At 40.4% G+C, this 20999-nt stretch overlaps 1 protein-coding gene across 1 annotated transcript in view; it reads left to right on the top strand.

The window, feature by feature from the left end:
• Positions 1–20999, top strand: part of IL12RB2 (interleukin 12 receptor subunit beta 2) — a 67988-nt gene that overhangs the window by 10961 nt on the left and 36028 nt on the right. Inside the window, exons 4-8 of the mRNA XM_035018306.1 lie at positions 169–283; positions 1216–1400; positions 2614–2756; positions 4049–4199; positions 15358–15437. Coding sequence (XP_034874197.1) covers positions 169–283; positions 1216–1400; positions 2614–2756; positions 4049–4199; positions 15358–15437 — 674 coding nt within the window. The remainder of the gene's footprint in view (positions 1–168; positions 284–1215; positions 1401–2613; positions 2757–4048; positions 4200–15357; positions 15438–20999) is intronic.

Here is a 20999-nt window from a genome sequence, read left to right as displayed (position 1 = left end):
ATTCACTATTGTTATTAGAAGATGTTCATGCCTTGGAAGCAAATTTGAACTTGGTGGAATCTAGACATAGGGAAAGTATTGTTATCTTATTGCCAAATAATAACAATGTGATAGAGATATCAACTGTGTGCTGTTTACAATATGAGGCTTTGCACTTTGTTTTTAAAGTTGTTCCGGAACAGCCTCAGAACGTATCTTGTATACAGAAGGGAGAACGTGGGACTGTGACCTGCACCTGGGACAGAGGACGTGACACCCATCTATATACTGCATATACTTTACAGTGAGTGAGAGACTGTATTTTTGCAACTGTTTTGTAGATGTTATCTTAGACTACATTTAGAAATATCTAATACTTTTATTTTTGCCAGAGAGAAGAAGCAATAGACACCTCTAGGTAATTAGGTACTTAAAAAAAAAATGTCTAGGGTTCATCAATTAAAACTGGTTCATCTAAAGTGTGAGAACTAAGGTCTTGAATCTGAGATCTAACTCGGGAGTTCTCAGAGCATCCGAGGTCCACGTTATGGATGTTTCTCCCTGCTCTAATAGGGTTAAACTGGCTGCATTATATCCCTTCCCTGTTTTGCCATTGTAGACTCTTGGGGTCATAATATATAAATAGACTCATCCTTGTGGTAGCTTTCTTTCCATTAGCTTTGGACGAGTTTCTTTTTAAAGCACCTTTGCCTGACCTGGAAGGAAGTCCACACAAAGGAGAGTCTGGGAGAGTCTGTTCCCTGGAGTTGATCCCATAATCCCATCCAAAGATCCAGCTGGTTTGCCCTATGCCTAAGTGAGCAGGAAATGGGGGAAAGGAAGTGGAGCCCAGGGTTCCAGTCTATACCAGAAGCTGGCACTTCTGTGCAGAAAATGCCTATGTGGCCATGGATCCTTTGTATAACAATTATATCTGCCCTGAGGAGCCAGGATGCCAGTCAGGGTTTTGGGAATTTAGGTGGTGTAGGTATGGTTACTTATCTACATGAACATCAAAAAGTCTCAGTCCTATCAAAAAAGGGGAGAGGAGAGGAAAATATGGTCCTATTTATGACCATAGAATATAAATATTCCCGTAATGTATCCCCTAGTAATAAGACTGACCTTAACAAAATGTCTAGAATTTTAAATACTTAAATATTCTATTCCTTTGTACTAGAGGGAGCCAGTAGCTCATAAAGTATCTTGCTAAACACGATTGTCTTTTATTTATAGGTTAAATGGACCAAAAAATTTAACTTGGCAGAAGCAATGTAATGGTCATTATTGTGACCATCTGGACCTTGGAGTCAACCTAACCCCTGAATTGCCTGAATCCAGCTACACAGCCAAGGTTACTGCTATCAATAGCCTTGGAACTGCTTCTTCATTTCCATCCACATTTACATTCTTGGACATAGGTACATTTTATTTCACTTTTTGTAGGTATCATTCATTGGTATATGAACATTATTTTAAAAATCACTCGGATGTTCTATATGTGATTGTTTCAAAAGGGACAGTGTCACAAAGGGTAGATATTACTTTGATGCAAGTAAAAGGGTGCATGATCCTAGAACTTTATAGAGATGGTCGTACAAAATGGAATATTCAACATTATTCTCTCTGTTGGAGAAAAAAGAGACCAGTTGTATGGAGGCACTAGCTGCCAGTGATACCATTCGACTGAGGAGAGGGTCCTGCAAGGTTATTCATGAAGCTCAGAGTGGGTACTTCTCGGCAGAGGTGTCTTTTTACCCCATGGTTACTCCACTGTTCTGAGATAGGCTACCTGTGGGCCTGCTGGGCCAGAGCAGAGGTGCCTACTATCAATAAAATGTATCAAGTTACAAATGCATCTTACTCTGAGAATACCTACTTCCATTCCTCTCATCACCTTAGGAGCTGGAGTGAGCCAATCCCAGCACGTTTCTGAGCAAATATAATTAGCCCAGTTGAATCAGAGGCCAATCTCAAGCATCCTCAAATTCTGACCATCCCAAATAGGACTGGGCTTCTGGCCTCCCTTAAGTTCTGGCCTTACACTGGGCGTGTCTCTTCTCTCTTCCCACAGCACCTCTTTGCACGCATACTGCTATGAGCCTTGACATAGGCATTTACTATACATTTTCCTATCATACTTCTCCCCATCTTACCTTTCATTTCTTCCCATTGACTATTCCTCTGTAAGGCCCCTTCTTTCCCCTCTTACTCTATTCCTGTGTTCTCTGTTCCTCTGTCCCTTCCATATGACTACCAACATTTCTTCCCTTTCTGAGAGGTGATCACCACTAGCCACCTCTCCCTTCTCAGCCATTGGAACTCTCAGGTTTGGCACATTGGTTTTCTTGGTTACGTTGGATTAAATGTAGTCGACACTATCACTAATGTTGGAGGTAGTTTATTTGGTAAAAATAAGGGTAGATTAAGGAGAATTATTTTAATGATTCCGTAGTGAATGAAACTTTTTCTTCTCTGAAAAGCCAGGGGTTTCTCTCTATCTATTTCACCAGCTTTGGTGGTCCTGTATCTTAGAAATGAGTTTTGTTCAGTTCTTTCTAACTCATGTCAAAACAAAGGTTATTTCCAATTGTAGAGCCCAAATCACACTTTTTTGTTTGTTCTGATTACCAGTGAGGCCTCTTCCTCCATGGGACATCAGAATCAAATGTGTAAACGCTTCTGTGAGCAGATGTATCCTTCAGTGGAACGATGAGGGGCTCGTGCTGCTTAATCGACTCAGATATCGGCCCAACAGCAGTGGGACCTGGAAAATGGTAATGGTTTTAGAGTAAAGGGGAAAATCAGGGAAGGGCTCTTAATATCACTGCACAGATCTCTGTCTTTTCATGCCAGCAAAATACTGGGTTTAAGAATATTTAGCCCTAAAGTACACACTTGAGATAGATCAGATAGTCATATACACCTCTATTTGTTAAGAAATAAGATTTTATTTATTTATCTGAGAGAGACAGAGCGTGAACAGGCAGGCCGGGGTGGGGGGATGGGGGTAGAGGCAGAGGCAGAGGGAGAAGCAGGCTCCCCGTGGAGCAAGGAGCCTGAGGCGGGGCTCCATCCCAGGACCCTGGGGTAATGACCTGAGCCGAAGACAGATGCCCAAACGACTGAGTCACCCAGGCGTCCTTGATTCTGAAATTTATTTAGCCACAGGCTTCTGTAAACCAATATTAATTTTCTGTGATTTATTTCTCATAAAGGACTCATTTCACCTTGTTATGCTACAACTCCCTCTGTATTACTTTTTAGTAATTTTTTTTAACATATTAGGAAATGTCCATAGAGACTTATATGGAATTGAATATTCCAAAGATAAAGACCCATACTTTGATCTAATATTAGACATTAATTTTTTTACAATTAAATTTTAAGATTATAATTCCTCCTGGTATTTTTGTAAAATATAATGACTTATAAAAATAACAGAAGGTAAGTTCCACATATAGCTGAAACTCAGGAGAAACATAGTAATTAATTTTTTAATATAATTAAAGTTTTCTTTTTGAAGCCAGTTCTATGTCTGTGTTAAAACCTGGGTGGTTCAGTCGGTTAAGCATCTGCCTTCAGCTCAGGTCATGATCTCAGGGTCCTGGGATCTAGAGCTCTGATCTCTGCTCCGCAGGGAGTTGCCTGTCCCTCTCCCTCTGCTTCTATCCCTGCTCATGCTTGCTCTATCTTGCTCTCTCTTGCTCTCTCAAATAAATAAAATCTTTTTAAAAGAAACATTTATCACATTGTAATTGCGACCAAATAAAAAATAATCTCTAGAAAATTCTCCAAGACTTTTCTGAGAATTGGTATTTTTCAGCTTGTTTCAGGGTCCCCCTTGGGGCCTTATAGATGGGTTCTTAGACCCCAGAGTTTGTTTTTATTGAGAAGCTAATTCAGATTAACATCATTTGTATTCAATAACCCTGTCATTGTCTTCTCAATGAATGACAGATCTAAAAAAATAGAAAAGGTTATCTACTCAAGTTTCTTACCTATGTGTGTCAAAATTCTTTCATTTAATTTTAATAGACCCCTTTAAAAAAATCTTGTCTTATTCAAGGTCAGTGCTACAAATACCAAAGGAAGACATGATTTGCTGGATCTGAAACCATTTACAGAGTATGAATTTCAGATTTCCGCTAGACTACATCTATATAAAGGTAGTTGGAGTGACTGGAGTGAATCGTTGAGAACACAAACCCCAGAAGAAGGTATGTGTTTTAAACAGGGGAGTGGAAGGAGAGGGAGGAGAGACAGGAGGGGGAGAGGAAGATACAAGGATTTCCTTGGAATAGGATCTCTAAGTACTGGTACTAAACCAACAAGTTAATTTAATGCATTAATTAACAAGTAAATGAGTACATTAATTAACAACTTAATTTTGACATTAGCTTAAGTACTGTAACTATCCAGGGCTATATGTTTATATTGCTAGGAAATTTTTAACATTCGGTAAGTCCTACTCTTTCTTGCCACATGTTGTCATGTTGTTACAAGCTGATGCTTCAGTAATGTTTGGTTATAACTCTATTTCTATTTCACTTCTTATCTCAGCAACTCTCTCATTCCACAAAACCATAACTGGTAATTTCATTCCTTTATAAAATTTAAAACTTGATACATTTTACCTTTTGGATTCTATGAAAATTAAAAGCTTGAAAGAAGGTAGACTCTGGAGACATAACATTTTTTTTTCATCATTAGTTTTTGATGTAGTGATCCATGATTCGTTGTTTGCGTATAACACCCAGTGCTCCATTCAATACGTGCCCTCCTTAATACCCATCATCAGCTAACCCATCCCCCCACCCCCTCCCCTCTAAAACCCTCAGTTTGTTTCAGAGTTCATAGTTTCTCATGGTTCGTGGAGACATAACATTTTAAATAAAGTTTAACATCCAGCAATCCTCTCTCCTCCAAATATTATGGCACTGCCCTTCATCATGCCTTTGATACTCACTGCTCAAATGAGGGCCACCAGACTGCCCATAGCTATGGAAAGGATATCAAATATAATTCTCAGTCTGATGGAATTTTCTTTTTGGCAATTATAGGGAAGACAAATTACGAAGGTGTAATCAAACATTTTATTGGAGCAAAATTACCTGTATGAGCTTTATGTCAATATTAGCAAATCTTTGGATACACAGAAGTAGCCATCTGAATATTAGGTTTTTTTGTTTTTTTTTATTATGTTCAGTTAGCCACTGTATAGTACATCATCAGTTTTTGATGTAATGTTCAGCGATTCATCAGTTATGCATAACACCCAGTGCTCATCACAACACGTGCCCTCCTTAATACCCATCACCCTGTTACCTTACCCCCCAACCCCCTGCCCACTGAAATCCTCAGTTTGTTTCCCAGGGTCCATAGTCTCTCATGGTTCATCTCCCTCTCTGATTTCTCCCCCTACAGATTTCCCTCCCTTCCCCTATGGTCCTCTGTGCTATTGTTTATGTTCCACATATGAGTGAAACCATATGATAATTGTCTTTCTCTGCTTGACTTACTTCACTTAGCATAATCCCCTCCAGTTCCATCCATGTCGATGCAAATGGTGGGTATTCATCCTTTCTGATGGCTGAGTAATATTCCATTGTATAAATGTACCACATCTTCTTTATCCATTCATCTGTTGAAGGGCATCTCGGCTCCTTCCACAGTTTGGCTATTGTGGACATTGCTGCTGTGAACATTGGGGTGCATGTGCCCCTTCTTTTCACTACATCTGTATCTTTGGGGTAAATACCTAGCAGTGCAATTGCTGGGTCGTAGGGTAGCTCTATTTTTTTTTTTTTTAAAGATTTTATTTATTTATTTAACAGAGAGAGAGACAGAGAGAGAGCACAAGTAGGCAGAGTGACAGGCAGATGGAGAGGGAGAAACAGGCTCTCCGCTGAGCAGGGAGCCCGATGTTGGGCTCGATCCCAAGACCCCAGGATCATGACCTGAGCCGAAAGCAGCCGCTTAACGGATTGAGCCACCCAGGCGCCCCGGGTAGCTCTATTCTTAACATCTTGAGGAACCTCTATATTTTTTTTTCCAGAGTGGTTGTACCAGCTTGCATTCCCATCAACAGTGTAAGAGGGCTCCCCTTTCTCCGCATCCTTGCCAACACTTGCTGTTTCCTGTTTTGTTAATTTTTTCCATTCTAATTGGTGTAAGGTGGTATCTCGTTGTAGTTTTGATTTGTATTTCCCTGATGGCTAGTGATGTTGAGCATTTTTTCATGTGTCTGTTGGCCATTTGTATGTCTTCTTTGGATAAGTGTCTGTTCATGTCTTCTGCCCATTTTTTGACTGGGCTATTTGTTTTTTGAGTGTTGAGTTTGAGAAGTTCCTTATATAAGTTTTTAAAGGCACTCATTTAGTGACATACTATATGACTTCTCTCAATCTATAAATCCGGTTCAGAAGAAAAATTATTATCATATAATTCATTACTTTATTATGTGGAGATTTTGAAGTATTAATTTGAGAAAGCCTAAGTGCTTATTTGTAAAATTTATGGATATGTGTGCCTGTAAGTTAGTCTCATGATACAAGTTACATTCATTTTCTGTGAGCTGCTAATGGCCTTTGAGAGTTGATGACACTTATCAGTGATAGCCCAGTGACTTTCAAGGACCCAAAGGGTCTACTGATAAGATAAAATACCTAATATATAAATTGTAGAATAATTGTGTATTCTTCCTTTCTTCTTATATTAATTGCATTTCTGTATTTTTAAAAAATATTTTAACATAAATCCACCCAACAAATTATAATTTATTCCCTCTCATTTTATGATACAAATCTCTTAATGTTGAGACACTTGCTCTCCATTTAAATGTTTGTCATTTTTATAATCCAGAGCTTACTCTTTTTATCCTTTTATTACACATAGTCAAAGTAATGTATTTTTTTAAATACCTCATGGATTAGACTTTGTTTATATGCCCTACAGATAAAATTTTTGAAAATGGGCCATATTTTATGTCCAAGGCCAAGGTAGTAAAAAGGCTGAGAAGCTTTTAAGTTCTATCACATTAGGCTTAACTATAAACCAGGGGAACTCTGGGCTTGTGAATTCTTGTCATTCTTACTGACATTTAATAATTACCTGTTTGGAGACATGTGAAAAGGGTTTTTTTTGTTTTTTTGTTTGTTTTAAGTGTCTATCTATTGAATTAAAAACACTTCAAGGTAGGACAGTGAATTTCCCATATCCCTTAAAATAAACCACTATCATAACAATGAGTACAGCTGCTTGTTATGGTTCTGAACTCGTGGACAGTTATGAATTGAACCAAAGAACTGGCTTGTTCAGAGTAATCACAGGCATTTGTGAAGAAACCCATCCTCTGAGATACCATGTTTACCAAGCTCTGCTGGCTTTCTTTCAGTGTCTGCATTTCCCTTGTCTGTGTTTGATCTTTCTGTGGGTTGATGCAAGATCTCTTCCCTCTTACTCGGAGCCGCATGGTTTTCACCCCTTACCACTGTTTCTGTCATCAGTTTCTTTATGAAACACCAACTGATATCACCTAAAAGGTGTGAATTTTTTTTAGCACTTCTTCCTTTTCAACCTTTGACTGTGTACTCAAATGTAACTTGGCATTTAAAAAAATTACTAGTAAGCTTTTTAAAAATTTTTTTCTTCCTTTTTTTTTTTTTATAGTTTTTAAAACTGTGAATGACCTTACAAGAGAGCTCTTTGCAGCCTTTGCTGCTCAAAACTGAGAGCAATGTTATCTTCTGATGGATTGGGCACAGTTATTTAGATCATGTAAGCAGACAATGAGGGCTTTATTTACTCCATTATGGCCCTTTCCTATGTCATTAAATTCAACTCCTGACATGGTCCTCCACGAAAAACACTTTTTTTTTTTTAAGGATTTTATTTATTTATTTGACAGAGAGAGATAGCGAGAGCAGGAACACAAGCAGGGGGAGTGGGAGAGCGAGAAGCAGGCTTCCTGCCGAGCAGGGAGCCCGATGTGGGCTCGATCCCAGGACCCTGGGATCATGACCTGAGCCGAAGGCAGACGCTTAACAACTGAGCCACCCAGGCGCCCGAAAAACACTTTTTAAGTGGCCACTAAGTAAGGAGTAGGAGGAAAGAACTTGCTTTCCTCTGTTGAGGAAGACAGTCCCTCAGTCGGTATCTGTCAAAAGCAGGCCTGATACTGGGAACTGAGCAATCATATTTCGACTGTAGTGGAAAAACATTCTTGAGTTTGGGCTGCACGGCCTCCAGACATGCCTGAGAATACACTCAGGTGTTGGGGGAAGGTGATTCCCTCACCACTCAGAACACCCAGGAGGAGACTCCAAGATAAAGATGAACAGGCCATTCCTTAGAGCTGTAGTGTCAGTTAGGTGTTTCTGTCTGCTCATTCACCATTTTCTAAAGTCTTGTTTACATGTTTTATAATTTATAGTCTACTACGGACAATTAATAAAGGAAACGCTACATGCTCAAACTCATGCCAGAGCAGTAAGGGAGTAGCCCTCCCCCAGCATAGGTGATGGGATGGGTGATTGATGAGAGACCCCCACAGAGGAGAGAATGTAGGGTTACCAGTTGCAACCACCCCTTCTCAAGTTGAGACGCCAGGCAATTCGTTCATTTATTTGTAATTCTGAAATATTGCCAAGATGGGTTAATTTAAATGAAGAGAAGAGCCCTGACCCCTGGTAAGCATTTAGTAAATTTAGCTGTTGTTCTCTTCATTTAGAAAGGAGCTTGTTCAAGGTTCCAGAACTAATAAACAGAGAAGCCAGGTTTCAAACACTGGTCTGTTCATTGCATAACCCAAGCTCTTTGCTCTGCACCCCTCAGTTACCTAGCTCTGAGAAGGCCAATTAAATACTAGAGGTTATTTTATTATTTTGGTTAGCAAGCACTACATTAACAGTCTAGCTTAGGGGTCAGCAAACATTTTCTGTAAATGTCCAGACAGTAAATATTGTCTGCTTTGCAGACCATATCTCTGTCACAAGTACTAAAATTTGACATTACAGTGTGTAAGCAGCCATTGACAGTATATAAATATGTAGACAAAGCTATGTTCCAATATTTATGGACACTGAAATTTGAATTTTATATAATTATCATATGCCACAAAAAATTATTCTTCTATTTGTTTGCAACCATTTAAAAATGTAAAAAAAAAAACAAAACAAAACAAGTAAAAACCATTGTTAGTCCACAGGCTGTACCAAAACAGGGAGCAGATTTGGCCCACAGGCCATAATTTGCTGACTCCTGAACTAGCTAAACTTGAATATATCATATTTGTGTCTTTCTGCCTAAGGCTTGAGAAAATGAGAATGAAAGGTTCTTAGCTTTTGAAAGAGACTTACATGCAAACATTTTCATTAGAAGGAAAATGTTATGTTTTGGATCTAATGACAGTCCCTGCCCTCCTTTCTTCTTTTGGTCCCTCTAAACCCAACACCTATCCTGGAAGAAATCAATGTCTGGGCTCAATTATTTGATAAGGTGGTGATTATCCCAAAGGAAGAAATGCTTTCCCTGTAGCCTTCCAAACAGAAACCAATGAAAAATATATGCTTCTCTGGATGATCTGTGACGATGTTTGTGTATCAGGAACTATGCCAGGTGCTGGGATACAGTGATAACTAGTCAGAGCCTCAGACTCAAGGGCATATAGTCTATTTTGGAATATTAGGGAAAGATTCCTGGAGGATATGACACCAAGAAGAAATGCAAGTTCCAAGGGAATCTTGTGGCCTTCCCTCACCTGAAACATATGGCTTCCAAGGTCATTGCAGTAGGAGAAGGGAGCTAGTTTCTCCTTGAAGTACTAGATTCTTTTGAATTCTGTGAAATCTCATTTTCCTGGATTTTATTCTGCTTTATTGACCAGTTATTCTTGGTCTCTTGCTGGTCATTTTTCTCTTCTCAGTATCAATCCCTATGGCTCCCTTCTTTTCCCAGGTGACTTTATCCAGTCCCATGGCTCTAAAACTAGACAGATGATAGATAGAAGATTAGATAGGTAGATAGATAGATAGATAGATAGATAGATAGATAGTTAGATAGTATATAGTTTTAGTCTTGGACTGCCTCCGAAACTTCAGATTTGTGCTCTAATAGCCTATTCCATATCTCACCTAGACATCAATAGACATTCTGAACCCTACATAGCCTAGACAAAACATTTTTCTTCAAAACAAAATGTTTCTAAAATACTTGCTTTAATATTTTCTCTTTGAGTAAACAACACCACCATCTTCCTAGTTCCTGAAGTCAAAAATCAAGAAATTATTCTTAAATTCTCCTTTTAAAAAAATTCTCCTTTGGGGCGCCTGGGTGGTTCAGTCGTTAAGCGTCTGCCTTCGGCTCCGGTCATGATCCCAGGGTCCTGGGATCGAGCCCCGCATCGGGCTCCCTGCTCGGCAGGAAGCCTGCTTCTCCCTGTCCCACTCCCCCTGCTTGTGTTCCCTCTCTCGCTGTCTCTCTCTGTCAAATAAATAAATAAAATCTTTAAAAAAAAAAAATTCTCCTTTATCAGCACTTGACTCTTGTAAACATTCAAAATCTGTTCATTCCTTCTGTTGCCACCATGATTATCCTAGTTTAATCTACTTTCTCCTTACAAAGGTTAACAACAAAATGAACAGTTATTAACCTACCATTCAACTTAAATACTATAAAATTACCAATATATTCTTACCCCTGTCATGCCTCCCCAGAGGTAACTCTTATCCTGTACATTTATCAGTACTTTTCTCATAGCCTTCAGAAATGTATCTCTAAACAATAATTAGTTTTGCTTGTTTCTGAGCTTAATCAAAATTATATAGTGTAATGCAACTTGCTTTGTTTCCCATCAGCAGTCTGGCACAATGCCTCCATTAGTTTAGTATGGATGAAACCTCCCTGCTTCTATCAAGAAACAAGCTCTTCACTTGTAATCCGGATGTTAAAAATGTTAAAAGAAGCTTGGGGTGCCTGGGTGGCTCAGTTAAGCATCCAATGCTTGATTTCAGCTCAGGTCATGATCTCATGGTCATGGTCTCAGGGTCATGAGATTGAGCCCTGCATCATGCTCCGCAGTCAGCGGAGAGTCCGCTTGGGACTCTCTACCTCTCTCTCTGCCCCTCCCCTGGCACACACTCTCTCTCTCAAATAAATAAATCTTTTAAAAAAATGTTGGAAGTTTATGTTTCTAAGGAAAAAAAAAAAGAAAGTGCCCAACTATGTCAAATGCTGCTGAGAAGTCCAATGACATAAGAACAAAGAAGTGACTATTAGATTTGGCAACACAGATTCACTGCCAACCAGAGGCAGTGTCAGTAGAATGATGAGGAGACAATCTCAGTTGCTGTAGGTTGAGAGTGAGTGTGAGGTGAGGGACTAAAGATGACAATTCACAGCTCTTCAGGAAGTTCTATAAAGGAGAGCAGAGATACAGGGCAGTAGCTGGAGCAGGATGAGGTATCAGGAAATGCTTTGCCTGGTTTTGTTTTTAGGATCAGAGAAAATATAGTGTATTTTCAAGGAAATGATAAGTTCCAGCAGAGAGGGAGAAATTAATGATACAAGAGAAGTGGGGGAGAGGTCCTTGATAAAGCAAGAGAGGATGGGATCCAGCACTCAGGTTAAGGGGTTGAACTTTGATGGAAGTAGGGGTGCTATGTCAGGGAATCGATGGTGAAGTTTGGAGGTTTCCATGGTGGAAAAATGAGGGAATCCCTGCCTGATTACTTCCTTTTGCTCAGTGAAGTATGAAACAAAAGCATCAGCTGGGAGAAACATATCATTAGAAGTGGGCAGGTGGAAGGGATGACGGCACCAGCTACTGGGAAGGAACAACCTGTGAATGGTGGCCCTTCACAACTAGTAAAAGAGGTGACAGGTGAAAAGAGAGAGTGAACCAAGTGTTAAACATCATTAATCAAGAAGGAAGAGGAATGGGGGAGCCTGTATAGGACTTCCCGTGCAGACATAGCAGGTGATAACATCTGAAAGTAAAACTTGTTTAATCAAGTGGATACTTGTAAGATCTGTTTGAATCTAATTGTTTAAAACTAGATCTTAGATAAATGTGTCATCCCCAAAAAGTGCACATCAAGGAACCAGGGCAGCGAATAACTTATCTCTGCCTTGCCCTGCCTGGAGCATGACTTGGACCAAAAACTTCTCATGTGCTGCATTTAGTCCACTACCTGAAACCTCCCAAGATAATGCCTTTTCCATATTCTCTTTGTGTTAAATTCTCCCAAGATAATGTCTTTTCCATATTCTCTTTGTGGTAAATTCTCCATTTTCACTGTTCTTGGAAATTTTTATACTCCTCCTCACTGTGTGAAAACCTCTGTCGAGGGATTGCTTTCCACCTGCAGTTCAGTTGCTCTTGTCCACGTTCCTGCACTTGCCTTAGCTTTAGATATGGATGCTCATCTCAGAAGCACAAGGATTGACTCTGATTTGTTTGCCACACATACTTTTTCGTAGAAACCCAGAATCTTGGGATTTTAGAGTTGAAAGCACCCTCAAGGTCATTTAGGCCAATCTCCTGCTTAATTTAGGATCTTTGCTTTTTTTTTCCATGCTGGTGACTCTATGCAACCCTGTAGTTTCCCCATTTATTATATAGGAGGTAGTTTCATCTCAGGAGAACTTTCATTTCTCAATATTTGTATTTTTAATAATTTGTGCCCATTTGTTTTGTAATCACTTGGACATTGGCCTTTGACTTTCCTTTTCTGGCCTGCCTATAATAGTTTTATCTGCCTTTGTTAGATAACACTGAGGTTAGAACTTCAAGTGATTTTGCGTCAGTTGAATGTCAGAGATTCTCTTTAATATCAACTCTTATTTGCTTTACGCAGCAGTGGTTTAACACCCCCGGTCATGAAATTTTACGCTTTGAAACTCACACAGATTCAACTAATGATTTCTCTCCCATAGAGGCTAACACAGCAGGTGGGCACCATTAAAATTTCAGTTTCACTTGCAATTTTTCCTTTGAAGAGAATGTGATTCTAGAATTCAATTCTTAGCCCCGTAGTAATCTGGTAGGTTGTAGACCTTTAATGAGGCAATGAGTGTTCATTTAAATATCTTACCAATATGTAATTAACTAGGGACATTAGCACTAACGAGTCAGCTGGCTTTGACATTGAGCACACCCAAGTTTCCAAATCCTGATTATGTAGTCAATGTCTGGATTACCTAGTTTGCTCACGTCTTTGCTCAATGTAGTGAACTGTAATGGAAGAGTAGCGTCCTTGGAAACAGTGAAACCTGGGCTCAGCTCCTGGCTTTGCCATTTACCAGCCCCAAGTGTTCTGTAGATCATTTAACCTTTGTAAGGCTCCTTGTCCTCGGCTCTAAAACAGGTGTAGCTGCATGCACCCCCTGCATTGTGTGAGGATTAAATGAGATAATGTACAGTATATAAAGTGTCCAAGTATTTCCTGGAACATAGTAGGTGGTTGATAACTGTCAGGTCCCCTTTCCTTCTGTTGCCTGTGCTTTTTTCCTTTTTGCATCTGGACTAGTAGAAAAAAAGTCCTAGGCTTGATTTCTGGGTCTCTGTTCATAATCCTGAAGGATGGAGAGCATTTTCAGAATGTCTTAGGTAAGCATTTCTTATCTCTAGGTCCTCATTGCAAGGGTAGAAGTTACCACTAGTGGGAAGTGAGGGGAAGAAAATAAGTGAATATTTAGAAAAAAAACAGAAAGGGAAGAGGGTGAGAGAGTCAGGAAAAGGAAGTGACAAAGGAAGACAGTAAAACATGAAAGAGCACCTATTGGGGGTGGAAGTATTGAAGAGAAATTGTAAGCCTTCTCAGAGCCAGGTAACTGCAGGGTGCAAAGCAAAAAGCTTGGGCTATGTGATGAAACAGACCAGTGTCCAAAACCTGGCCTCACTTACTAGTTCTGGGACCTTGAACAAGCTCCTTTGGCTCTCAGCACTTCATTTTCCAAAACAGCAACAGCTAAATTTACTGAGTGCTTACCACAGGTCGGGATTCTTCTATTCATTTAATTCTCACAACAGCCCCATGTGACGTATAGAACTACGACACTCATTCAACAGATGAGGAAACTGGCTTAAGGACGTGGTTAACATTCATTCAAGATCGCAGAGCTGGGAATTGCGCATAGGTAGTCTAGCTCTGGAGCTCACACTTTAACCACTGTTCTAGAGCTGTGTACATCATGGGGGTGAGGAGGACATGGGAGGTAACTGTGAGTGGGGCCCCCACAGGACCTGCCCAGATTATGTGCAGGTGCATGTGCTCCCTACTTTCCCCTCTTTCTCTTCTCCTCTCCCTGGCTGCTTGTCCTCTGTTTTCCTGGTGGGACTTAATGTTCTGGAAACTTCCATCTGGTTAAATGGAACTTGCCACTCGAGAAGGAACCCCTGTGTAGCTTCATCTCAATACAGTCTAAGTGTCATTGCTAAACAAGTTAGACTGGTGCAGCTGACGACTGTTTTCTGGGGCTCCTTCTGTGGATTCCACCCCTGACTATAAATCAAGACAAATCTGATAATGGGAGAAATAAAACTATTTCACCCACTCACATGCGTGCACACACACTCTCTCTCTTATAGACACAGGAGTTTGTTATTCAGTTTCTTTTCTAATCTGTTTGATTGACTTTTTCAAATTAAATTAGGTCATATTTGACCATAATCTTATGGATTGGTGGTTATTCCTTCTATCAGTTCAGCCTGTGTTTTAGCATCAGGTAGCTAATATTGCCTGGATTGTCCATTTGCTCATTCATCACCTAAAAAAAAGAGTTATTGGGAGCATATTACATTCTAAGCATTGCATAGGTATGAGGGATATTAAGACGAATGAGATAGGCCTTCCTTTCAAGTAGATCATTGCCTAATAATCATAAAACCAAATAATTATGCCACAACATGGTAAGATCAGGAATGGAAGTGAACACAGTTTATCATTTGTATTTTACATTTTTACAGGATCAAAAAATATGTTCCTTATGATTTATGGTTTTATTTTTCTGCTTAGAATTCTTTTTGCATTCCAACAAAAAAGAAAGAACCACACATACTTTCTTTGAGTTATTTTATCAATACATATTTTAAGAGTAAATAGGAATCTAATTTCCTCACCACCATTTTTTAAAATTTGTTTTTAAGGTAACCTTGTGTTTTCTATGGCCAATGATATACATGTTCATTGTTTAACAAAAGGAAAGCAATACTGGGGCACAAAGAAAATTGAATGTCTTATAATCCTATTCTCCCCGAGTTATTTATTAAATAAGTAATTGCCTTTGAAAGATTTTATATTGTGTATCTGTGGATATGTGTATGTGTGTGTGTGTGTGTGTGTGTATATAAAATATGTTTTTTCCCCTTCAAAACAGAACCTACAGGGACATTGGATGTCTGGTACATGAAACAGCACATTGACTACAGTAGACAACAGATTTCTCTTTTCTGGAAGGTAAGTTTTCAGTGTCAATGTAAAATTCAAGAGAATTATATATTTAATTGTTTTTTGTCTTTGTTTTTATTGAGATATAATTGTTACACAAAAAGAATTATATATTTGAACAATGTTTAAGGCCAAAAAATAAGTTTTATTTCTGTAATGGCTTTATACGAGGCTTCAGACTTAGTTGGAGCTCATTTTCTCAACAATATCATCAGGACCCTTGACTCAGTGTCATTAACTTTTGCCAGAGAAGGGTGAGAGCTCTGGCTGAGTTCTCTCCTCCACACACCGCATCGTTTCCTCATCTTCTTGAATCCCTTCCCATGCCCAGGCATGTCCATCCTCTGACTCTACTCCAGCATTTCTTCTGACTCTTGCCCCTCCCAGTCACCCTATCTCCCCTACAGACAACATCCCCAGCAGTGACCATGTCACCTTACTTATGCACTTTTTTGGGAAATTAAAGATGGGAAGTGTGTGGATATGGGTATTCAGGAATATATTTTCTATGGTCACCAAAAAGAGAGAGGGTGGAAAGAAGGCTGCTCTACCTCAAAAACTCAAGCAATAGTAGAAAATAGTGTGAACAGGAACGGAAAGCAGCTCTTCCTCAGGAATCATAGTAAAACAGTAGTGATTTGAACAACCTTCCTGAAAACAGGGAGGCCTAATGTTATTACAGGATGTGAGAGTTTCACAAAGTGCTGAAATCTAGGGCGGTTATTTCACGTAATCCTTCAAAAACCCTGTGAGGCAGGTACCAGGTATCCCCACTTAACAAATGGAAAAACTGAGAGAGAGAGGATGTTCTTCCTACAGTTACCCAGCTACTAAGTGCAGAATTGAGACCGAAACCCCATCCAGACCTCTTTCTGCTACATCATGACTCATCTTCATGAAAAGAAAATACTATTTGAGTTGAGCTCCTGATTGGATGCTCAAAAGAGGTTTTCAGGTGAGCTATACTCCTCTTTACTTCCCCAAGCCTGCATCCCTCTCACTACACCTCTTCCAGTTAAGGGTAAATCAACAGTTTTGGAATTATGAAGCTAATGAGCACGAAACCCCAAATAGTCAGAGAAATGAATATAAAGTCCTCTGATGGGGTTAGCATGATAGATTTTGATAATTGCAATCTTCTTCAGTTTTAAGAAATGAGCCAGGCAAGAAATGAGCTCTTTCTCCCTCTTTTCCTTTCTCTCTCACACGCACACAAAATGTCTGGTATGAGACTACTATAAATAGCTTGGTGAGTCATAATCAAGCTCTTCACTTTGAAACTAAAACTGCAGCTTAAAATTTATTTTAAAATAAAGCCATGTTTAAGAGCAAGACAATTCTCAATGCAAGACATTTAGAGCAGCCATAATTTGTGAATATTATAGAAGAAACTAGCTTAGTTCTTGGCTGTTGGTTTTCATTTTCACAAGTAAGCAACTGGTTAAAAACAAAATTCCTCCTTCCATAAAGATTCCTTCTCCCTAAATGTCCTTAGCAGTGATCTGAAAAGATACACTGTTTTAGTTCCAGTAAACATACTTTAGCCACAGGTAAGGCTCAGCCAATGTGCATATGCAAATTCTTCTCTGCTTCTCATTTTAATCTTGTCCCTAATCCTTGAAAAGCCTAAATTCTAAAGTGAGGTCTTGGAATTCAAGAAGACTTCAATTCTCTTCTAGTCCACCCTTGCTGTCATAAACATTGCTCCCACTCCAGCCAGGACAGATAGATACCTCTGTTGGGACCATCTGGGACAGGTAGAATTCCACTTTCTAAGCAGTCCATGCTGTGGTGGGCATCTCTTATTGTTAGAAAATTTTCCCTTTTGGGGGTTCTGGGTGGCTCTGTTAAGCAGCTGACTCTTGATTTCAGCTCAGGTCCTGGGATCAAGCCCTGCGTTGGGCTCCATGCTCAGTGGGGAGTCTGCTTGAGGATTCTCTCTCTCCTTTACCTCTGCTCCTCCCTTAACTCATGTGCACATTCTCCCTCTCACTCTCTCTAAAATAAATAAATAAAACTTTAAAAAAATTTTCCCCTTTTGTGGAGCCAGAATTGTGGGTACTGGACTGGAACTGGCTTGAATAAGAAGCCAAAAATGTAAATACTAGAAATTTCTACAACTTGACACCTGATGGTGATCAAGACAGGGCACCTTCAAAACCTTCAGTGACTATCCAGTCTGAGAGGCTCCTTAAGGAATATTGGATCTAGTCCTCAGTTTTGCAGGACCATTACAGGATTAAGTCCTTTTCTGCAAAATCCTGGGCTTCTTCAGGGGCCCCAAGTAGGCCACTTACCTGGGAGTGGGAGTAAAAGACTGACCAGAGTTACTGAGATGAGCGGGCCTGCTTCGGACCACAGAACTACAGAGCCCGAAACCCAGAGGGAATGTAAGCAGTGTGCAGTCCCACCACTCATGTTACAAACACAGAAACAGGTCTAGGGAGATGAAGTGATTCCAAAGAGGATTTCAGGTATTGTGGTGCTTGCTGCTGGGAGACTTTCCTGGGCAGAAATCACTGCCCCTTCTGTCTAAAACCCCTGCTGTCCCGCTCATCCAACTGTGGATTCCTTATGCTCCTCTTAGGCAGGCTTGGGAATTTGATGGGATGGTGCCATGACATAGGGACTTGTCTAAATGACAGACTAGAAGGAAACGCTGCAGCCAGATCAGGTGCCTTGTGGTGGGGCCCAAATCAGACCTCACTGGGGAAAGGAAGCAAAGACGTATGTGTGGTGGCTTTTTTTTTTTTTTTTTCACTTTGATCGGTACTGGGAAACCCAATGAGAGGGACACCCTGCCACTGCGGAGAGGGGGATTTCGGGTCTTAGCACCAAAGGAAGCCCCAGGTAAAACCCCATTAGTCTATGAACAAAGTAAGAACATGTTTCTCTTGCGACTGGGGAAATGTGAGATGACCTTTCATTTTTGTAGGATGTTTACATCAGAAGAGAGCTTGGTGCTGAATGAGTATAGCCCATGTGTGTGAGGGCGTGAAGTATGAATATAGGTGAGTGTGAGTATGTGTGAGTGTGCATCTAAGTGAGTGATATGTGTGTATGTGTGTTGTAGATGTATGTGAGTGCAAAGGGTAAGTGTGAATGTGTGTGTGTGAATGGGTGTGAGTTTTTTATATGTATGTGGGTTGTGAGTGTGGGTATGTATATATGAGTGTATGTGTCAGTGTGGATGCATGTAGGTGAGTGTCTTAGTCCATGTGGGTGTTATAACAAAATACCATAGACTAGGTGGCTTATAAACAACAGAAATCTATTCCTCATGATTATGAAGGCTGGAAGTCCAAGATCAGGTGTCATTATGGTCAGGTGAGGGGCCTCTTCTGGGTTGCAGACTTCTCATTGTATCCTCACATGGCAGAAAGGGCTAGTGAGGGGTGTCTGGGTGGCTCAGTGGGTTAAGCGTCTGCCTTCAGCTCAGGTCATGATCCCAGGGTCCTGGGATCGAGCCCCACATCAGGCTCCCTGCTCAGTGAGCAAGGAGTCTGCTTCTCCCTCTGCCCTTACCCCTGCTCATGCTTGTGCTCTCTCTCTCTGAAATAAATAAAATCTTAAAAAAAGAAGAAGAAGAAGAAGAAGAAGGGGCTAGTGAGCTCTGTGGGTTCTCTCTCTGTCTTTTTTTTTAATATTTATTTATTTGACAGAGAGAGACAGCGGGAGAGGGAACACAAGCAGAGGGAGTGGGAGAGGGAGAAGCAGGCTTCCCGCAAAACAGGGAGCCAGATGCGGGGCTTGATCCCAGGACCCTGGGACCATGACCTGAGCCGAGGGCAGACGCTTAACAACTGAGCCACCCAGGTGCCCCTGTGGGTTCTCTTTAATAAGGGCACTAATCCCATTCACGAAGCCTCCACCTTCATGACCTGATCACCTCCCAGAGGACTTACCTCCCAATACCATCACACTGGGCATTAGGGTTCCTACATATACGTGAACCTTGGGGACACACAAACATTCAGACTTACGGCAGTGAGTATGAGTGTGTGGAGGGAGTGTGTGGGGGTATGAGTGTGGATGTGTGTGTATATGAATGTGAGTGTGGGAGTGTGTTGAGGGTAAAGGAGACCTTTGCTTTGTTGTTCTGGTTCTTACCTATTTACTCTGGGTTTCTCCTAAAGGGTTTCTTCTGAATGTTCTATTTCCTCAAAATGATCTTATACTTTTTTTTTTTTTTGCCATAGCTATTTTTAAGGCAAGAATTTCTCCTGTATTGAAGCCAGAAAGTACAACTTAATCTATGAAATAAAACAAAAATACCTAGGTATTGGTAAAACAATAAATGCAAAAACAAGTAGAAAGTGTTACTCTGTCAGAAATAGCCCCAGTGTCATGTCAGAGTCCTTCACAGGACTCCTCTCCCTCAGATTCCCCAAGTTTTATATTGTTTCCTTTGCTTAAGCATTTCAATCCATGATTCCAATACACCTTTCTTCCAGTTAGCACAACATGTATTCTTTAAAAAGAAAATCACCTTGTAGATAGATAGACAGGTAGGTAGGTAGGTAGATAGATAGATAATACATGAAAAGATATGACAATGGGTTTAAACCACATTAACTTTTCCGGTTTCTTCTGTTAATTTCTTAATCATGGCAGGTCATAAACTTTCTGAAATTGTGGTTGAGGCCATGGATTTGGAAGAGAAAAATGTGGTTATAAATGAAGCCAACTTCACTTTATTTATCATCCACTCACTCACTCAAACAAACATATGAAAGCCTCTCTTTAGTACTGGACAATGTTGCATGCCAGTGATGTGGAAGTGAGTAAGACAAATGCCATCCTCAGGTGCTTGAGCTCACAGACCAGCAGAAGGCCAGAAATGGGGATGATGAGAGCACTCAGGTGTAAAGGAGGAGTTCAAGATTCAGCTGGGGGTAGGGACACCTTGGTGGCTCAGTCGGTTAAGCCTCTGCCTTCGGCTCAGGTCATGATCCCAGGGTCCTGGGATCGAGTCCCACATCGGGCTCCCTGCTCCACGGGGAGCCTGCTTCTCCCTCTGCCTCTGCATCTCTCTGTCTCTCATGAATGGATAAATAAAATCTTAAAAAAAAAAAAAAAGATTCAGCTGGGGGGATGATGATCAGGGTCAGCCAGTAGAGCAGGGGAATGGGTGAGGAGTCGCTGAAGACCTCTTGCAAGGTAATACTGGAACTGACCCCAGAAGAACACATTAGCTGGGATAAAGGTGGGAGGACATTTGGTAGGATGTAAAGGATGCCTCCTCTAATTATATAAAGGCCTCAGGCTCCCAACAACCAATCTCCCCTGTGGATTTATGACAGACCTTCATTCTACATCAATATAAATCAGATTACAAGTAATACTTTCCTACATTTACTGGATTTCTTTCATATGAGGGGCCAAAGAACACATCCCCTCCAGGCAATGTGATATGAATTGGAATATATGTAGCGAAGGGCCATCCCATAGAAATATAACTGTAGCGAAGCACCATCCCACAGGATAACTGTAGCGAAGCACCATCCCATAGAAACATAAAGCAAGCTGCAAATGAGAGCCACATGTATCATTTAAAATTTTCTTGTAGCC

This window comes from Mirounga leonina, unplaced genomic scaffold (assembly GCF_011800145.1).
Source record: "Mirounga leonina isolate KUSES-001 unplaced genomic scaffold, KU_Mleo_1.0 Mir_173, whole genome shotgun sequence".
Taxonomy (NCBI): domain Eukaryota; kingdom Metazoa; phylum Chordata; class Mammalia; order Carnivora; family Phocidae; genus Mirounga; species Mirounga leonina.
This window is presented reverse-complemented; position numbering and strand designations above follow the sequence as displayed.